The sequence below is a fragment of the Nicotiana sylvestris genome, chromosome 4 (genome assembly GCF_000393655.2).
Source record: "Nicotiana sylvestris chromosome 4, ASM39365v2, whole genome shotgun sequence".
Classification (NCBI taxonomy): Eukaryota; Viridiplantae; Streptophyta; class Magnoliopsida; order Solanales; family Solanaceae; genus Nicotiana; species Nicotiana sylvestris.
Window position 1 is genome coordinate 120,808,017 of NC_091060.1, and position 19,101 is coordinate 120,827,117.

The window sequence follows — 19,101 nt, forward strand, 5'->3', positions numbered from 1 at the left end:
TGTTACGTGACTATATTCATTGTATTCGCGCTACTGTATTCATGAATACCATAGCGGAATTCGCCTAAAAAATAGGGGAGTCGAGCTGTGCGATTGTATTCGCTGTATTCGCGCGGAATTCACCTAAACCAATTCACGTCCAAAAAGCTAAATGCATAATGGGAATAATCGAAATTCGTTGACCTATGTTCATCCTTTGATGGATCTGTTTCTCTCATCTTTTGGTTTCTCACCTTGGTTTTGTAATCCTTTACAAATTTCTTTTTAGCCTTGTGTCTTTTTTTAATAAAAGATCTTGATTTGTACATATAATAGACTTGAAAATAATGCACAAGAGATTTACACGATCATTTTCTTCTATTCAAATTGTAAGTGTGCATAGGAGACCTTTCCTCCTCTTTTTTTCTCCGCAAAGACAATCACATTCAACTTCACTCATTTGGCAGTTCTCTACTGTAATAAAGCATGGGAAATAAAATTTCTAAAACCTGGCTACTTTGTCGAGCAACGAATGAATAAACACTTGGACAAGTTCGTACAACTTTAAACACCATATAAATTCACTGATAATAGTAATAAACTTCATCATAAATGATACATTCGTGTATAAAAATCATCGTAAAGACGTAATTGAGCTTCAACAGGAAACAAGCTGAGTAGGAGAAAGGCCATCACGCCAATGTCCCAGAATACAGAAGCTCTATCATATACAAAATTCAATGTTCTATACAACCAACGACAGCTAGTGCCTTTTCTGAACCAACGTCCAGGATATTTAAACAACAACAACAACCCAGTGTAATCCCATTAGTGGGATCTGGAGAGGGTAGTGTGTACGCAGACCTTACCCCTACCCCGAAGGAGTAGAGAGGATGTTTCCGAAAGACCCTCGGCTCAATAAGACAAAAGGACAAAAGAACAAAAGAAAACAATATTAGTAACACCACAGAACAATATGAAAGAAATACATATATATATATATATATATATATATATATATATATATATATATATGAAAAATAAGAACAACATGAAATCAAGAGGCATGATACCAAGCAAAAGCAAAATAGTATCCTTACCAAACTAGTCCCCCAAAGTTATGACATAAGACAATACTCAGCTACCTCCTAGCCTACAACCTTAATACTCGACCTCCACATATTCCTATCAAGTGCCATGTCCTCGGAAATCTGAAGCATCGCCATATCCTGCCTAATCACCTCCCCCAATACTTCTTAGGCCGCCCTCTACCTCTTCTCGAGCCCTCCACAACCAGCCGTTCACACCTCCTTACCGGAGCATCTGGGCTTCTCCTCTGAATGTGCCCGAACCACCTGAGTCTTGCTTCCCGCATCTTGTCATCAATGGGAGCCACACACACCTTCTCTCGAATATCATCATTCCTAATCTTATCCATCCTACTATGCCTGCACATCCACCTCAACATCCTCATTTCTGCTTCCTTCATCTTCTGGATATGTGATTTCTTAACCGGCCAACACTCAGCCCCATACATCATGGCCGGCCTAACCACCGCTTTATAGAACTTACCTTTGAGTGTCAGTGGCACTCTTTTGTCACACAATACTCCAGATGCTAACCTCTACTTCATCCATCCTACCCCGATACGGTGCGTAACATCCTCGTCGATCTCCCATCTCCCCTGGATAACCGACCCAAGGTACTTGAAGTTGTCTCTACTTTGGATGACCTGCGATTCAAGCCTCACATCCACGCCCACTTCCCTCTGCTCAGCGTTTAACTTACACTCCAGGTATTCCGTCTTTGTCCTGCTAAGCTTGAAACCCTTAGATTCAAGAGCTTGTCTCCAAACCTCCAGCTTCTCGTTAACACCGGTTCGCGTCTCATCAATTAGAACTATGTCATCAGCGAATAGCATGCACCATGGCACATCCTCTTGAATGTGATGTGTTACCGCATTCATCACTAGGGTGAATAGGAACGAACTGAGCGCAGAACCTTGGTGTAACCCCATAACAACCGGAAAATCCTCAGAGTCGCCTCCCATTGTCTTAACCCGAGTCTTTGCCCCATCATACATGTCCTTAATCGCCATAATGTAGGGACCGACACGCCTTTTGCCTTCAAGCTTCTCCAGAGAACTTCTCTAGGAACCTTGTCATACGTTTTTTCTAGGTCAATAAACACCATGTGCAGATCTTTCTTCTTATCTCTGTACTGTTCAACCAACCTCCTAACAAGGTGTATAGCTTCTGTAGTAGAACGACCCGCATGAAACCAAATTGGTTGTCGGAGACGGATACCGTCATCCTCAACCTTGCTTCAACTACCCTTTCTCATACTTTCATAGTATGACTTAGTAATTTGATACCCCTATAATTGTTACAGCTCTGGATATCACCTTTGTTCTTATGCAGTGGGACCACCGTACTCCACCTCCACTCATCTGGCATCCTCTTCGCCTTAAAAATAACATTCAACAAGCTAGTCAACCACTCCAAACCTGTTTTCCCCACACACTTCCAAAATTCCACCGGAATCTCGTCAGGCTCGGTCGCTTTGCCCCTACTCATCTTACTCATAGCTCCCACGACCTCCTCAACCTTGATGCGCCTGCAGTACCCAGAGTCAGCATGACTCTCGGAATGCTCCAATTCACCGAGCACAATATCCCGATCCCCTACTTCATTAAGAAGATCCTGAAAGTAAGTCTGTCATCTCCTCTTAATCTGGGAATCTTCCATCAATACTCTCCCACCGTCGTCCTTGATGCATCTCACTCGGTCTAAATCTCGAGCCTTCCTTTCTCTCAGCTTGGCCAGCCTAAATAACTTATTCTCCCCTCCTTTTTCCCCTAGTTCCTCGTACATACGACTATAAGCCGCAGTCTTAGCCTCCGTGACCGCCATCTTCGCTTCCTTCCTAGCTACCTTATACCTCTCCATGCACGCTCGCCTCTCCCCCTCGCTTATGCTCCCCCTAACGCCTGGTACGCCTCCTTTTTGGCTTCCACTTTACTTTGTACTACTTCATTCCACCACCATTCTCCTTTATGCCTGCCGGTGACACCCGTTGAGACCCCTAACACCTCTCTCACAGCCTCTCTTATATAGTTTGCTGTCGTTGACCACATAGAGTTCGCATCACCACTACTCATCCAAGCTCCCATAACCGACAACCGCCCTTCCAACTCTTGAGCTTTGTCCTTAGTTAAGGCTCCCCGCCTGATTCTCGGTCTTCCTCGACCCGACATTTTCCTCCTCTTCACCATAATACCAACGTCCATCACCAAGAGCCTATGTCGCGTCACAAGTATCTCACCTGGAATCACCTTGCAATCCTTGATAAACTTTCAGGAATATCGACAAACCCGAGATAAGGCTTCGATGTGAGGAGATTGAACCTATCAGCTCAATTCTGCGATGCAATCATGTGGTCACCGCATCTGGCACTAGCAGCAGTCCCATAGCTGGGACATATGCTTATGGATGTTGATGGCACGAGCTGGTGAATCTGGCACGAGCCGGTGAATCTCATAGCTATTTTAAAGCAAGCAAATGCTCACATGAAGTTATCTAAGATCAACTTCTTTAATTCCTCCATTTTCTGAATTATTTTAGGGTTCATCAAATCTCTGGCTTCTTTTATGAGAGTGCCTTCTCTACTGAAATTATATGCATCCACCACTGTCCTAATCCAGTTGTATAGCTGCTCTGGAGTCCTGTAAGGATCAGGGATTTATTAATAACAGTTAAAAGTGAATATGGAAAAAAAAATGAAAGGGAAAGGCAAAGGCAAAGGCAAAGCCTCCAAAATATGTAAAATTTCAGAACGATATGCATCTGATAGGAGTGCTTCCACGTCAAGGCAACAGGTTAAAGATACTTCATGAATGCTGTGAGAAATTCAATGTAAAGAGAAAAATGATTAGATATTAGATTCATACAATGTGTATAAGCAATCTACATCTTTCCCTTCGAGTTCTTCTCCCGTTGTGAAGGCATCTTTCAAAGTGCACAATCGCTCCTCAGGATCCTCAATTGTGAGTAGATATTTTAGAATTCTGATTTCTTTTGGCATAAGCCTCTGGAGATTTCCTCGTGCTGTCATATACAAAAGGACATCCTTTACCTGAAAAAAGCAAAAAAGATTTGACAAGCCTAATCATTTGCATGTTAGAAAAATGAATTCCGCATTGGGGGTTGGGGGGTTTGGGGGGTTTGGGGGGCGGGGGGAGGAGTAGCCAACCTGTGCTGAAATACCAAACTTGTATAGAAATGGCATCTGGCCTTGTGAAAGTTCCATAAAAACAATAGAGATTGAAAAGCGAAGTCATGTAACTTGGATAAGAACAGCCAAATGAATATTATCTTTTACAGCTACAGCTAGGTCTATCTGTCCTGAAATCCAAAGACATTAAACTACCACATCTAAGATGCAGACCCTGTATGCTACCTGTAAAATTCTAATTGTAACTTCAACATAAAGGCATTCCAACAATAAGTTCTCTTCAAATGCAAGATGATATAAGCTAGGTCACAAGAGTAAAGCAGCTTGGTGCATGAGCTCACAGAAGCTACTACCAATGCACTATCTTAAGAGTTTAAAATGTACATAAGCATTTTAGTCAACGTGGAAAATACCAATCACTATTCCACCATACCAATTCCAGATACGATAATCTTAGCTTGTGGCACTAGGTTACTAACGTTCACATTCTTTAGCAAAATCATGCAACATTTGCTAATCATCATCTTTAGCACTATTGTATTAAATAATGAGAAAAACTCTCATCATTCATATCAATTAGTCATAAATATTTTGTCAGCTTTGCCCCGAACTTCTTTGTTTCTATAGCCTCACCAGTGGAGAGCCAAGGACACTTCAGAATTGAGAAGAAAATTTTCCAACAAAATCTCAAGTAGCTCCCAAAACAATATTGTTTGGATATCACTAAAACGTGTCATTTTGAATACTATCACCTCGGTACGCATCTCTCTTCTTAATTAAGTTAATGCTAAGACAGAGAAAAATTACTGCAAGAAGTGACGTATGGATGTGTATCTGAAGAAAAGAATGATCTTGCCTCGTCTTTTGTCATGTCCGACTCCTTAGCTGTTGACCATACTTTCGTTATCATGAGCACCAGTGCTGAATCAAGTTGATTTTTCTGGGCCAGATCATCTATTTTCTTGCAAGACACATCCACTGATGGAGAATTTATTATATCTTGGAATTTCAACTCTGCAGCATTTAACGCTTCTATACTTTCAGTTGCCGTATCATAAGCTTGCACAGCCACCAAACACGTATTCCCTAGTTTTGCCACAGCTAATTATTAAGAAAAAGGAAGATTTTGTCAGTGAAACCTATCAACAGCAGATAAACAATTATGAAAATCAAGGAAATGATGTTTGTGAACTCGTGGTGTTTAATTTCTAAATTTACAGCAAGAGAAACTTCACAGTCCCAAAGTCAAAGGTTCTCCAAAGCTTCTTCTATCTCATTGTACATTATATTGTAGCATTTGGTTTCAAAGGCAAGAGAGAAATTCTTTTAGTTGATATTTTACTCACTTCTTTCCATTGGTCCTTTGGGGTCACTTCACATGTGCAAGGTTGTGGGTAAGAGTAAACGATTTCATATATGGGAAACAACATTTCTAGAGTGTATATTTTGCAAAAAGGAAAAGAGTGTCTTAATGCAGAAAACAAACCGAAAGTTATTAGCATAAATATGCAAACAGAAGAACCACATTTATTTCTTTCCGATGGATCATCATAATAGGATTCTGCTACAGTGTGAAGATGAGCAAAAAACTCTTTTGTAAAATCTTTACGACGCCCGGCAACAATATCACCAACCTCGGATGGTGACCGTCTGATTACCTCAAGAAGTTCGTTATGCCTCTGAACATCATTATCAACCTAGAAAAGAAAGTTACTGGTTGAAGTTCAATAGAAAACATACCAAGCGCAAATGAAATCTAGAATTTGTATCTTAACATGAGAGAAATACCGTAAGAAATCCACTAATAATCCTTAAATTATCCTCAATCCTTTGACCCGTAACATGTAAATTGATCATAGAAGTTCACCTCAGCCCAATGTACTGCAATTAGCAAAGACTAGACATAAAATAATTGATTAGTTTGAGTATTTATGATTCAACTGAGCCCTTGCTTGGACTTCCTTAAAGAGGGACCTCATTTAAATACAACATAATAACATCTGGACTTGTCATGGAGAATTGAAACTATTCCAAAACAAGTTTGACATAATTGGGTCTCTTTGGAAAATGAAAGCAGTTACTAAGTCATGATCTGGCACGTACAGAATGAAAACTTCATGCTCGCAAAGGCGCTAGTCTCATCTTTCATTGAAGCCTGAGTAGCTTGTGCTTCATTCCAGGATCACTCTCACTTTCTGCTCGATTCTGACACCGGTTATAGAAGTGGGGCCGGATATTGTTCCATTCTTTACTAAATGCTAGTAATCTTCTCCAATCAGTAGGATTGGGCTTGTCAACCAAGAAGACATCAATTAATTTGTCGCATACTCGGATCATTTTATTCTCATCCAACCCTTCAGAAGGATCTCTCCTGTCTTCTCCATTTTCCATATCAGTTTCTTGACTAGTAACTGAAACAGATAGCTTCACAGAGGGAATTTGCTCGTTAACAGCACCATTTGGTACTGCAGTTGTATCACCCATTACAGCGGCAAGACATGACTGTCGCAACCTCACCCCATTCAGAGATAAGAGAGAACCTAACAATTTGACAAACATCATTATTATCCAAATGGCTTCATAGAACCAATAGGCAAATTCTACTACTCTCTCTATCCCATTTTATGTGAAATTTGACTAATCACAGCGTTTAAGCTGTTAATCTGACTTATTTATTATAATATTAGTGATAGTGGAAGGAAATTATTAAGGGCTTGTTAGTTGCAAATAATCTTACATAATTTTGCAAGTTGAAGTGAAAGAATTTGAACCCAGTGGCTCGAATGTATATTTCAACTCAAATAAAGTTTTCCCAACTTCCATTCATAAATGTGCAACTTTTGCGAACCTTTTTTTTTTTTTTTTTTGCAACTATCCAAACACAACTTCATACTTCCGCAAAGTTTTTCAACTTCAACTTCAACTCGAATTTTGTCCAAGGGAATACTAATTACAAGTTCAAAAACTTAGTTTGATAGAAATAAATTAGATCTAAGCTAAAATTTTAAATAGGTAGATGAATTAGAGTTCTGGAAGTTATATAAAATAACATTCATAATAGAAATTTTTACATGCATTTTTGGTGGAAAGAGTGTGAGGAGTAATGAGCTAACAGAAATCAATTGAAAAATTCTCCAAGTTGCAGAAGCACAAAAAAAAATGCTAACATTTGGCAGAATAAGTATTGGTGGCTGGAAGAAAGTTTCTTACCTACGGAATTAGCTCCGGCGAGGTGCAGTTGACGTTGTCGTTGAATTGGATATTTGGATAAGCGAGACAGGCGGAAGAGGAGAGAAGTTTCTAGAAGTAGAAGTGGACGGCCGTACAGAGAAGGCATAGCAAGGGCAATACAAGCTGCTAACTCCATTCAACAATACAATCCCCAATTCCTTTTTCTCCTTTTTCTGTTAGATATTTTAGGGTTTATAATGCCAAGAATAAAAAAGAGATGAAATTGAGAGGGAATGCTCAACTTGCTTACAAGGAATAAGTTTTCCTAATAAGAAAGCACGAGAAAGAACCAGAAAATGACCAAAATTACGGACGCAGGATATGTCAAAATTCGGACTAATACATGCAGAATTATAATATCGAGATTATTTTTATTAGATTTTGATTCTTTTTGTATTAAAAATTAGTAGCCAGTGTGTGACTAAAAATAGGTTTTCTAACCCTCTTCTAACCCTCCCCCCTAAAAAAAAGATTGATTACTATGTTAGAGATATTTTTGTCAATTTAGTTATTTAATTCATATACTACTAATATTCCTATTTTTATTCCACATTATTATTTTCTGCACGAATAAATATTGCTCCCTCCGTTCACTTTTATTTATCCATAATTGACTTTGCACATCCCTTAAGAATTAATCGATGAAGTGCATATTTTACCATAGTACCATAATAATGATAGTATTTGAGAAGTCTTGGAAAATAATTTGTGAAATGAGTAATTAATGATAAGAGAAAAACAGAAAGAAAAAAATAAAGTGACAAGTAAAAGTAAAAATATATTTTTTGTATAATGGACAACTAAAAGTAGAGAAATGGAGTACATAAATGTTCTCACAATTTATAATTATTTGATTATGCCTCGCATCTCTCTCTATATATATATATATAAAGTAGGGACTCAGGCAAGGTGATGTGGCAATCTCTTGGACAAGGAAACCTCGTTATCTTTTTTCTCCTTTTTTTGCTATTTTCCCATATATTCCTTTTATGTGCTAATTATTATAAAACCCGAAAAGTCACGTCTATTAAATAGCCTTAATTACATTTACGCCTTTTCCTCATCTTTTGTTCTTTAATACGCCTTTTTCTTCTTTTGTTCTTTATTTTAATGAGTTACGTCTTTTCTATTGGCAAAAAAGTAACGCCTTTTTTCCTTTCTTCAGTCTAATTTATTTGTGTGGAACGACAGAAGCAAAGCTAAGCCAATTCTCTACCACCACTTTACGGCAAAGGCTTCAGTCTAATTTAGTTGTATGGAATGAGAGACGCAAACCTAAGCCAATTCTCTACCGCCATTTAACTGCAGAAGGCCACAATATGAAAGGTAGGATTTGTACTTTTCCTGTTTTCTTGGTTCTCAAGATAAAAAGTATGATAAATCTCCAAAATTGTGGATTTTCTCTTAAGAGATCTTATAGTTAGATTTTTTTTACAATAAGTTTTATGTTTTCTCGGTTATAGTATCTAGCGAATTTGGAATTTTATTATTGTCGACAATAAATTGCATTTACATAACATTCTTATGCTGAGCTTATGTTGTTTATTTTCTCTTGCACCAGTTAATAGAAAAACTGCAGTGTATACAAAACATTGCCATTTTTCATCTATGCTAATTATTTGTTTGGTCACATATGTATAGAATGCGAATTGGAAAGAAAAAGTTCATTAACCCTCTTACACTCTAATGCTGAACTATCAACAAAAGTTTTGCTTACGTTAAGGTAAACTTTAATTTCGTCTGCTCCAAATTTATCTCTAGGCTATACCGTAAGTTCTCAAATCTGAAAAATATTTACAAATATATAATATTTTTTGTTACTTATTTTAGTATCAATTTTGTTTATTCCAGATAAAAGGCAAGACTCTTGGTTTTACAAATATATAATATATTTTTGTTACTTATTTTTGTACCATCAATTTTGCTTATTCCAAATAAAAGGGAAGACTCTTGGTTTTACAAATATATAATATATTTTTTGTTACTTATTTTAGTAATGTCAGTTTTGCTTATTCCATATATATGGTATGTATCCTCCAATAACATCATTTCAGTTATTTTAAATTTTGTGTTCAAAGGGCAAGAAGGGTGGTATTCCTTATGATTTTGTTGGCTAATCAAAAGTTTGTATTTCATTTATATATTTGTATGTAAATCATGCCCTTTTCCTCGTTTTTTCCACTTATGTACTTGAAGAAAAAAACATTAACAATCATGTCTTTTAAACTTTTTAATTAACTTCTCTTTTCCTCTTCTGAGAGTCATGCCTTTTAATCTCCACAAAAGGTTTACCTCTTTTAAAATTGTAGTGGTGTTAGTCATTTTAAGATTGATGAGATTATTCTCATAGTGTGCTTAATTTTCTTTTTGCTATTGTTAATCAGAATATATCCTTCATTCATTACTTTGTGCTTATTGGACTGTAACTCTTTGTGATTGTAAATTTCTTTATTTTTATTTCGGATCCATATATATTGATATTCGACATGTTCAATTGGAAAAGACTAATTTTTTTGACATGTTTTGGTCATTCGTGCGAGTATACTATTTTTGTAGTGTGCATTTATTCCTTTAGTTTTGTTAATCGACAGGTTTTTCTGACATTTCTTTATATTGTTCTTTTGGGATTATTTTTTATTTTTGGTATCAATGCTCTCAGAGAGAGGCTCGAGGTTAACAAACATGTGTTATGTTCTTATCCCCCTTTTTCTCCATGTTCTTTTCCTTACTTTTTAGTCCGTCAATGACATTTATGCATATTAGCATGTTAGTTCTAATTTTTGTGCATTTGTAATGTAAAAATTCATTTCCTTGGTAGAAAAAAAAATCAAAGTAAATATAGGGATTAATGCCTATGCCTTCATTTTTACTTAAAAGGTCAGCACGGCTCACACCTCTTCAGAAGCATTATGTCTCTTCAAGTTCATAAGCCCTACTTCGTGTGTTTTTCTTTATTTCTATACATGCATGATTTTGCCTGTTCATATGTTTTGATTACCTTCTGGGCTTGGAGATTAGACACAAAGAAGATGAGGTTTATCAAAGATAAGATTATCGCATCATAATATCAGTAAGACTCTGAGACTATAAGGTCAAGGGGTTTTATATAAAAGTCACAATTACATATAGTGTGTGTTTTCATATACTTGTCCCGATGAGTGGATGAATGTTGATTTGTTTATGGCTTTTTAATTTTCACTATTCATCATCAAGTGTTAATACCGTCCCAACCTTTTTACCCTCTAATTTTTTCTTTTCTTCTATTTTCTCTAGCTAATACTTTCTGATTGTGAGCCTGGTGTATCTCTTCCTCTCCCGTCCGTGGACATGTATTATGTATAGTTCCTATTTTTATTTTGTTTTTCTGTTTAGGCAAGAAAGAAATGCCGTTGAAGCATGTTCTGTGTCCTTGGTCTCTTTGCTTCTGAAATTTTGTGTAATCCTTTTCTTAAATGAGTTCCCTTTTTCAAGCTCTTTTTAACTCTTTCTTTTCAACCTTTTCTCAATTTATATTATGGGTGATTGATGGAATTTTTAAATTGCAGGAAGATGCAGTCATGAAAATGGAAGTAAAATTTATAATTTTATGGAGTAATTGTAGGAGGGAGAGCGCAAAGGGGATGAAATAATAGCTGAAGTAAGAGGACAGAGGAAAAACAAGAGGGAAAAGGAAAATACGGAGGAAATTGATGTGAAGTAAAAGATTGTTCGTAATAGGAGATTATTTGGACATCAGAGGATGGGAAATTGACAGAGGGATTAAGGGAAAAAAGAAATAAGAGAAGTAAAAAAGAAAAAACTGAAAAAAAATCATATCTTATGGGCAGAACACAGATCTGTGTTGCCACTTTTTTCCCTTTGTATTTTGTTCCTTTAACTTTTATTATTTTTTAATTTGAATACATAAAAATTTTAGAAAAATAATATTCTTGTACTATTTAATGAAATAAATAAATCAAATACTTCTATTAAACATATACTCAACTACAAGATTTATGTATTATAATCACTTGTGCACATTATATCAAATAATAAAAATCTTCAAACATTTTTTTCATTTTCAAATGTAAGATATTTTTATCAATATTTAGCATAGAGATTTCGCATGCACACTAATAGTAATGTTAGTTTACAGTTGCAACTTCATAAATATTTAAATTAATATTTTTATGCATATATATGGAATTCTTTTATCTCACATGAGATGACAAAATCTATATAAAAGAATTTCTAAATTGAGTAATACACCGCTCGAAGCGCGGACAAGTTAACTAGTGATAATATATAAGTAGAAAACAGTTGGGAACCAGCAGATATAAGATGTGTCTATTTAAATTACTTTTGCTATTTATGAGGCAATTTTCCCAAGTCCTCAGATTCCAGCTACAAGAGCCTAAGAGAGGCAAAGAAACATGAAATTCTCTTATATATGAGATCATGTCAAATCTTCTTGCAACAGCATATGTAACAAGGTAGAATCTAGCGCTAGTGATTCAGTCCCCAGTCATAAGGCTGGTACACCACCTTCAACTGACTGTTGGCGAGCAACTCCAGTAAAGCTTGAGATTCCGATGACTCCAAGTAATTTGCAGCGTGTTTCAATACTTCAACCTCATTCTTTCCAAAATCAACACTAAACCTGAGCATTATCAAATGAAAATATCACTTCTTAGTATTGTGTTATTGAAACTTTATGAAAGTTGCATCATGAGAGATCCACTACTCTGCATGCAATATTCATGCCCAAACCATTGCATAGATTTGATGTCGTCGATGCAAAGTACACACCCTTGAGGTTCTACTGGTAATTAGAGATGAATTAACAACTTACCATCTCAAGATTTTACTAACATATGCAACCTTGGTTGTAAGATCAACAATTAGTCCTCCAAATCTTAAGAAATCATGGGCAGCTTCCACGAGCTCTTTATCTATGTTTCCAGGTGAATAGCATCGAAGAGCAGGCCCAGATCGCGTACCACTAACCAGAGCAAAATGAATAAGAGGCTCTGGATAAGGAAGAACTACCTGAATGAAAGTCAGAGGTGGGCATGAGGGATTAGACAGATAATGGATCAAGAGATATTATATTATTGAAATGATTTCCAAATACAACCGCGTAGGTCAACACAAAACCACTAATTAATGGAGCTCCAATTTCTCAATAAGCATTTTTGTTTACTGAGAAAGGTAGAAATTAAAAGATATGCCTTCTCCCTTTTATGCAATTTTAAAGGGTCAAATTAACTGCAGGGGTTGGAAAAGCATCCTCTGTAAGTTTTGCCCTCCCTTGTTTATTCTGACAAAACAAGGGAGATAACACTTATCCCTCATTTTACCCTCCTTACCTCCTCAAATTCTTCCCTTTCTTACCATAACCCTAACATATTAAAGGCTAATCCCATCAAATTCAAAACTTCACAATTGGTTCAATATTCCATAGAAAACTTATGTTGGACTATACATTAGTTTGACGCCTGTTCTATAAATACACTATACTATAGGATGTTACATTTTAGCCAAAGTAGGATAAAATAAGATGTTTTGTAAATTAAATTTAGATAAAGAACAACCAAATGAGATCTCAGTCACACAACAAACATATCCAAACAGTTCAAAGAAACAAGTCGAGACCTAATCAGAGCTAGGTCTTCAGGTACGCAACTATTTAGCAGTGTTGGTGCAAAACATGAAGCTTACTATACCGTTGCTTTGATAGAATTGATGAACAGATTGATGCTAAAATATAAAAGCCTTCAAGCAAAGCAGACAACAGATTTACATTTTGTCATCTGCGCCACATTTGGATAATGATTAAATGGAATATCTTAAGGCGAAGAAGAGTAAATTACAACCCATAAGAAACCTCTACTTCCACAATTCTACATATGCAGGAAGCCAAGATGTAAGTAAGACCGAGTAAACAATCTTACCTTAAGACGCTTGTCTTTTACTCCAAACGGTTTGATTAGATTGTATGGTGGTCTCTGATTGCTCCTTAAGGTTCCATTCTGGATAGCTGATAGTGAATATGTGCACCCACAAATGACATATTTGAACTCCCCAAATAATTTTCTTCTCTCCATTGGTCCAGAGGGATGCCCCCAAACCAATATTGCATGAATGGCCATCATGTTGTAGAGATTAATAAAAAAGGCAAGCTTCTCCTCCCTAGGCATGTCTTTCAAGTTCACTCTTTGAAGCTCCTCAGTTATTCTCAAGTATCTAGAAGAGCATCATTCAGTCAATACCAAGACATACAAGTACCACAAGCATAGGTTACCCAAGTATAAACACACATATTAGATGGTATCCTATCAGTTTATGGCACCCCGAGAAACCAACCTTGCAAATTCCTCGCTGCCATGGATGCTTCTATAATCAACGTGCCTCCCATCTTCTGATGCATAAGCTTCGAAAATTGCATGAGACAAAAATCTCAACCTAGATGAAATTTCTATTATGGGTTTGGGCTTCACTTCTGTTAAACCCCTTGGGATGTTCTGACATTGAGATACAAAGGGATCATCATCGAGGAAACGATACAAATGGTTGCCATCTTCAAACACATTTTCACTGGAAAATAAGGAACAGACAGATCAGATGGATAAGATACTGAGACATATCAGCCAAAAGGCACACACAATGTAGAGAGAGAAGAAAAGAGTAATCAGAAACTTACTCAAGTACATGTTGGAAGAAAAGATTGCTTGCGAGCTTCCTACCAAATTCAACAGCCTAAAGGACAAAAGCAATAAGAGAAAATGTTATGATCCACAGAACAGATAATGTTTTCAAAGGCGAAAAGTGCAAATAAGCAACAAGGTCCACGGGGCTGTTAAGCAAAACAGCAAGAAGCGACGCACATGCTTGTTAGAAGTGAAAAGCACAATTTACTGAAAATACATTACCTAACAAATATGCATTTATAAATTTTAACATCAGATTTCAATTAAAATACTAATTCCAACGTATAATAACAACTTATAACATCAGATTGCAATTAAAAATACTAATTTCAACATCTAGTATATAATCATGACAATACTGAAGAAATTGATCATATCAAGAATGCTGAAACGTACATAGGGACTAGAGAGGAGAATCCTGGTACTTAAATAGCAAAAGGCCATTTCTTCATCCTTTTTCTCCTTTTCCTTTTCATCGTTTAAATTCATACTCAAAGAATGAAAGTTTTGCACCTCACTGTCTGAAGGGATAAACTTCGGGAGCGCATCACTTCACCCATGAAGCGATAACTCCTTCACATTGCTGATTTGCTCCATCGCTATAAGTGATGAAGAGATGACTTGTAATAACATAGAACACATATACTGAAAGTGTGGACTAACTAAATGGGTTTCTCCATATTTCTTGTGATACCATTTTTTCTTCTTTTAGCAACTGGCAATGCATACTTAGTGCAGGATACATATGAAAAATCTTAGAGGACATCTAAACATGAGCTATAGTACTACACAGTGACCATTGATACTCAGTTTGCTGCCCATCTTAACTTCTTTCGTTATTCTTTCTATTAGTAAATAGTAAATTTCTTTTGTATTTTGATTTCAACAATAAATGCTCTAGTCTCTTATCAGAAAAATGGGAACATAGATAACCACAGTACACATATATTTCAAGTAAAAGTAACAAAGGAGAATAATCACATGAAAATTTGTGTGTGTAAAGTCAATAAACAATTTTGCAAGGTTTAACACAATACATACATCGAACCAATATATTTTAGATTTCTATGCAATAATTTCTGGCCATGGAATGAACAGTGTTCTATAATGACAAATAAAATAAAATTCCAAGAACAGTTGAGACTTGCCAACTATTTCTTTACACATAAAAATTAATACATATCATTAAGACACAAGAAAAGAATGAGTTTTGGTCAGAAAAGGAAGTATTTGAATACAGTACATGAATAGTCCTAAACAGGAGTAATATCAACATGATTATGAGTATTAACAAGGTGACATCAATATATATACAGTGATTTCAAGGAAAAACTTCACAGCTCGGCTGGCCATGAAGAATAGAATAATTGTTATAGAGAAGAACAAGACATGGAATATTATCTTCGTACACCAAAACTGATCAACCATGATCTGTTGTGTCATGTGTTTTAAGTATTCAATAATCAAAGTAGACATGGATGCCATAATCAACATGTTGTGAAACTATGCCATGGTGACCATATGTTGAAGTCAATACGCTGCTTTAGAAGATCCCCTAGGTTTAATTAGTTTGTTTTCAAGTAGTCTTAAGCATTGCAAAGGATAAAACTATAGAGTACCTTGCCCGTAGAATATTTTTAGGGAGCCAACAATTTTAGCACCACATATTTTGGTCCTTTTTTATTTTTTGGACCTGGTTTACCATAAGCTAATTCTTATGTAATCGGAAAAACTGACCTCTTCTCTTTCCAAGTACTGATCTTCGGACAGGAAATCCACAGCTTCTGATCCCAGGAAACAATTGGTGAATCTGCGCAGCTTATAAAACCGGTCCTTTACAACAATAGACTGTTTCATTTTCTTAACAATAATAGCTAGCTCATCCATGGACCCACTACTAGGCAAATCATCTTCACCGGAAAGAGGTGGTAGAGGAGCTTCAAAAGATGGTGCTTCATCAACAACATATTCAATCTTCTCCATGAGCTTTCCAGACTCATCCATGCTCTTTAATTCACTCCATCCACCTATTAGAACTTCATTAAAGAATACTCGAGGAACAGAAGAATCACCAGCAATTTTCTCCAGTTCCATCTTTCTACTAGGATACACATCAATGTTAACCTCAACGTATCTGAGTCTTTTCCTGTGTAGAAAAAGTCTTACCTCTCTACTTTCCTGGCATCCCAACCTCGTATACAATATAATTCGTCCCTTCATAGCTATTGGTAAAACTGCTTCTTGTGAGACCTCATTCTTCTCTTCGGTTCTGTTTCCATTATCATCACGTAAAATCCCAATTAAGCTGAGGGGATTCCACCCAGGTCGTTCTGCAGTTTTCTGAGACACAGCTTGCATTTCATGCTCTTGTGATGCAGCAGCGTTATTCTCGTTGCATTTACGCTTATCTTCTTCATCAGTAACATCTTTCCCATCATCGCTTTTAGCAGAAAGGCGACGTAGAACCGTACTGACAGCAACTGTACTCTTCGATCTAACAAAGTTTGTAAGAGCCACTGCTTTATCAGGCCAAACAGATCCATGTGCCCCTAAGTCACGATGTACAGAACGGGCTGATAAACTCCTATTAACACCCATCCCAGGTTCTTCTGTTCCATCAAAGACAGGTTCTGCTTCCTCCTCGTAAAGAGCTTCGTCAAGATTCTCATTAGATTCCCGAAGACTTTTTAGGTCACCTTTAACACAATCAGCCTTCTTTTCATTCAAATCAGACATCGCTGGTTTGGGACTTTCCTGTCCATTCAGATCCCCTGGGGAGAGAACTTGATCGAAGTCGGGTCTATCAATCTCGTTTTTCTTAGCAAGTGAAGAACTTGACGTGCTTTCACCTAAAGAACTCTCCTTTTCCTGTTCATTATTTGTATCAACCTGACTCTTCACAGCACTGGAATGCAAAATAGAATTATCTTCAGAGATTTTCTTTTCCTGTTCACCTATTCGAGCATTCACCTTATTTGCTTCCTCCAGTTCGGCTGATGTACTCCCTAAATTCTTCTGGCTAGAACCTTCATTTATAATAGGTTCACTGTTAATAATTGGTTTATTTGCTTCTTTGTCAGCAGCGGAATGATTGACTGCAGCTTCTGTAACAGCAACTTCTTTTTCCATGACGCGAGTCTACTATCATGGGAACGCTTAACAACCACAGTGAGTTCCTAAATTTGGCTGCCGCCTGTAACTAACCAAATCAAAACGAAATTGTAAGTTTCAAGAAATCTATGAACAAAACAGACAGAGGAAAATGTAGGCTTTAATATATGGATTCTAGCTTTGGCTCAAACTAGTGTAAGCGCAAGAAATCACCAGATATGTACAAAAATTTAACTCAAAACCTAGTTACTAGCACTTGAGGTCGCTGTCCAGAACTCATAAAATTCAAATCTTGTATATTGCAACATATTAATCTCAGCAAGAAATTCGTGAGCAAAACTATCCACATAAACTTCAGTAGCAAAACAGTGAAGAACAAACATAAAGGCCCTTTTAAAATTAATTTATACCACTAAAGTTAAAGTTTACTGTTTTCATCACTTACGCTGTACTAGACATTCTACGCTACCCCATCTAAGAAAAACAATCTTCAATCTTCTAATAATCAAGATTAAAAACATTCTTCAACTTAAATATTCTAGCATAAACAACTAATCAAAACCTCCGGAAAACCCCGGAAAACGAGAATAAATAATTATAAAAAAAAAAAAAAAAAAAGAGGAACACCTATCAACAGTAAAATTAATTTGGATAAGAAAAAAAATTAAGCATAAAAATGATCAATTCACCAAATGATAAAAAAAAATTAAATGTTTAATCTAAGACACATGCAGGGATAACACAGGAAGAAGATAGAAAAAAAAAACAAAGAACTTACAGATCTGTAGTAACGATAAAATTGGGGAACAGAGAGAAAAAGAAGGAAAATTTAAGGAGAAAATTAGTTAGGGGGGTAAAAAATGTGAAATGGAAGAAAGATTAAGGACTTTGAATAGAAACCGTCGTCGTTAAGTAGAAGAGAGAGAAATGGGGAAGAAAATTTGACCGAGAAGCGGGAACATCTTTTTATTGATTCAAGGTTTGTATTTTGCACATAAAGACCTTCATTCTCTTCCTAATTGTGTTTTATGGGGTGGGAAATTCTTTCTTTCTTTTTCGGGTCCTTTTGTTTGCTTTCGTAGGTGATCAGGCAGAACATGATGCGATTTAAGCTTTGCGAGTATATGATCATTGACAAGAGGGTATGGATGTCGAAGATTAGGGTAGAAGGGTAATAGATCATCGTGTGTTTTTCTGATATATTCCAAGTTTATTAGGGCTAACTAACTAGTACATTGTCTTTGATTCTTAGAATGCCAGTATTAGGGTTATTTTTTACTATCTTCTTTTCATTTTTCTAGTACCCTGTCTTGTTACTACTTGTGGCTATTATTTTTGCTATTGCTATTGCTTTCTTCCGTTTATTTTTTCTCATGTCCTGACATTGTTGATATCATCTTCATGGCCTTGTTGTTGTTATTTACTTGTTCTTATTCTTCGTCTCGAGCTGAGGGTCTTTCGGAAACGACCTCTCTGCCCTTCAGAGTAGGGGTAAGGTTTGCGTACTGTATGGGTCGAAATTTGGACGACCACGGCCGAAACCAAGTGTAGTAGAGAGCGAGGTCCCTGCGATGTCGCTTCTTAAGGATCGTCGTGATAAACGACGATCGACAGTGGCTAGCGAACGCATGACGCTTGTAGTCGTGTTAGCATGATAGGAAATAATGGGAATATAATTTTGAAATATTCTTTAAGTTGTACCTTTTTCTTTTGAGATTAAGAAGGGAGATTGTCCCCTATAAAAGGGGACCAAACACTCCGTAAAGAGGAGGACGATAATAAGATCGAAATACGACTTTTACTTGGAGCTGAATATTTGTTACAAAATCTCTCTACATTAAAGGCAATCATATTTATA

At 36.5% G+C, this 19,101-nt stretch overlaps 3 protein-coding genes across 6 annotated transcripts; all 3 read right to left on the bottom strand.

Moving 5' to 3' along the window:
* Positions 1-536: 536 nt before the first annotated feature.
* LOC104229597 (uncharacterized protein At4g37920-like) lies at positions 537-5,158 on the bottom strand. The gene is made up of 4 exons (XM_070172212.1): positions 5,069-5,158; positions 4,231-4,382; positions 3,929-4,113; positions 537-3,703 (listed from the first exon to the last, which is right to left on the bottom strand). Exons 2-4 carry the CDS (start codon positions 4,285-4,287, stop codon positions 3,544-3,546), a joined length of 402 nt encoding a protein of 133 aa, XP_070028313.1. The 5' UTR covers positions 4,288-4,382; positions 5,069-5,158; the 3' UTR covers positions 537-3,543.
* A 32-nt stretch (positions 5,159-5,190) lies between these two features.
* On the bottom strand, positions 5,191-7,747 carry LOC104229600 (uncharacterized protein At4g37920-like). 3 transcript variants are annotated; one of them, XM_070172210.1, is made up of 5 exons: positions 7,423-7,747; positions 6,316-6,752; positions 6,001-6,093; positions 5,871-5,909; positions 5,191-5,313 (listed from the first exon to the last, which is right to left on the bottom strand). In XM_070172210.1, the coding sequence occupies exons 1-2, from the start codon at positions 7,577-7,579 to the stop codon at positions 6,358-6,360; spliced, it is 552 nt and encodes a 183-aa protein (XP_070028311.1). In that variant the 5' UTR covers positions 7,580-7,747; the 3' UTR covers positions 5,191-5,313; positions 5,871-5,909; positions 6,001-6,093; positions 6,316-6,357. The 3 variants fall into 3 exon arrangements, with proteins under 3 accessions (XP_070028311.1, XP_009780562.2, XP_070028312.1); XM_009782260.2 differs by having other exon boundaries at positions 6,001-6,109; positions 7,423-7,746; XM_070172211.1 differs by having other exon boundaries at positions 5,229-5,313; positions 5,847-5,909; positions 6,001-6,109; positions 7,423-7,746.
* Positions 7,748-11,704: 3,957 nt separating this feature from the next.
* Positions 11,705-18,177, bottom strand: LOC104229595 (uncharacterized). 2 transcript variants are annotated; one of them, XM_009782251.2, is made up of 7 exons: positions 18,022-18,177; positions 15,870-17,325; positions 14,126-14,181; positions 13,789-14,019; positions 13,377-13,668; positions 12,275-12,471; positions 11,705-12,082 (listed from the first exon to the last, which is right to left on the bottom strand). In XM_009782251.2, the coding sequence occupies exons 2-7, from the start codon at positions 17,259-17,261 to the stop codon at positions 11,929-11,931; spliced, it is 2,322 nt and encodes a 773-aa protein (XP_009780553.1). In that variant the 5' UTR covers positions 17,262-17,325; positions 18,022-18,177; the 3' UTR covers positions 11,705-11,928. The 2 variants fall into 2 exon arrangements, with proteins under 2 accessions (XP_009780553.1, XP_009780552.1); XM_009782250.2 differs by having other exon boundaries at positions 15,870-17,331.
* Between the last annotated feature and the right edge of the window lie 924 nt (positions 18,178-19,101).

Excerpts from the sequence above, each read along its gene's own strand:
- LOC104229595 (XM_009782251.2), bottom strand. The coding sequence starts at position 17,261 with ATGGAAAAAGAAGTTGCTGTTACAGAAGCTGCAGTCAATCATTCCGCT. Across the intron at positions 14,020-14,125 it reads TTCTTCCAACATGTACTTGA|TGAAAATGTGTTTGAAGATG; the intron begins GTAAGTTTCTGA and ends CTTATTTTCCAG. Across the intron at positions 12,083-12,274 it reads GTTAGTAAAATCTTGAGATG|GTTTAGTGTTGATTTTGGAA; the intron begins GTAAGTTGTTAA and ends GATAATGCTCAG.
- LOC104229597 (XM_070172212.1), bottom strand. The coding sequence starts at position 4,287 with ATGGAACTTTCACAAGGCCAGATGCCATTTCTATACAAGTTTGGTATT. Across the intron at positions 4,114-4,230 it reads AGTTTGGTATTTCAGCACAG|GTAAAGGATGTCCTTTTGTA; the intron begins GTTGGCTACTCC and ends TGCTTTTTTCAG. Across the intron at positions 3,704-3,928 it reads GTAGATTGCTTATACACATT|GACTCCAGAGCAGCTATACA; the intron begins GTATGAATCTAA and ends TGATCCTTACAG.
- LOC104229600 (XM_070172210.1), bottom strand. The coding sequence starts at position 7,579 with ATGGAGTTAGCAGCTTGTATTGCCCTTGCTATGCCTTCTCTGTACGGC. Across the intron at positions 6,753-7,422 it reads CGCCGGAGCTAATTCCGTAG|GTTCTCTCTTATCTCTGAAT; the intron begins GTAAGAAACTTT and ends TCAAATTGTTAG.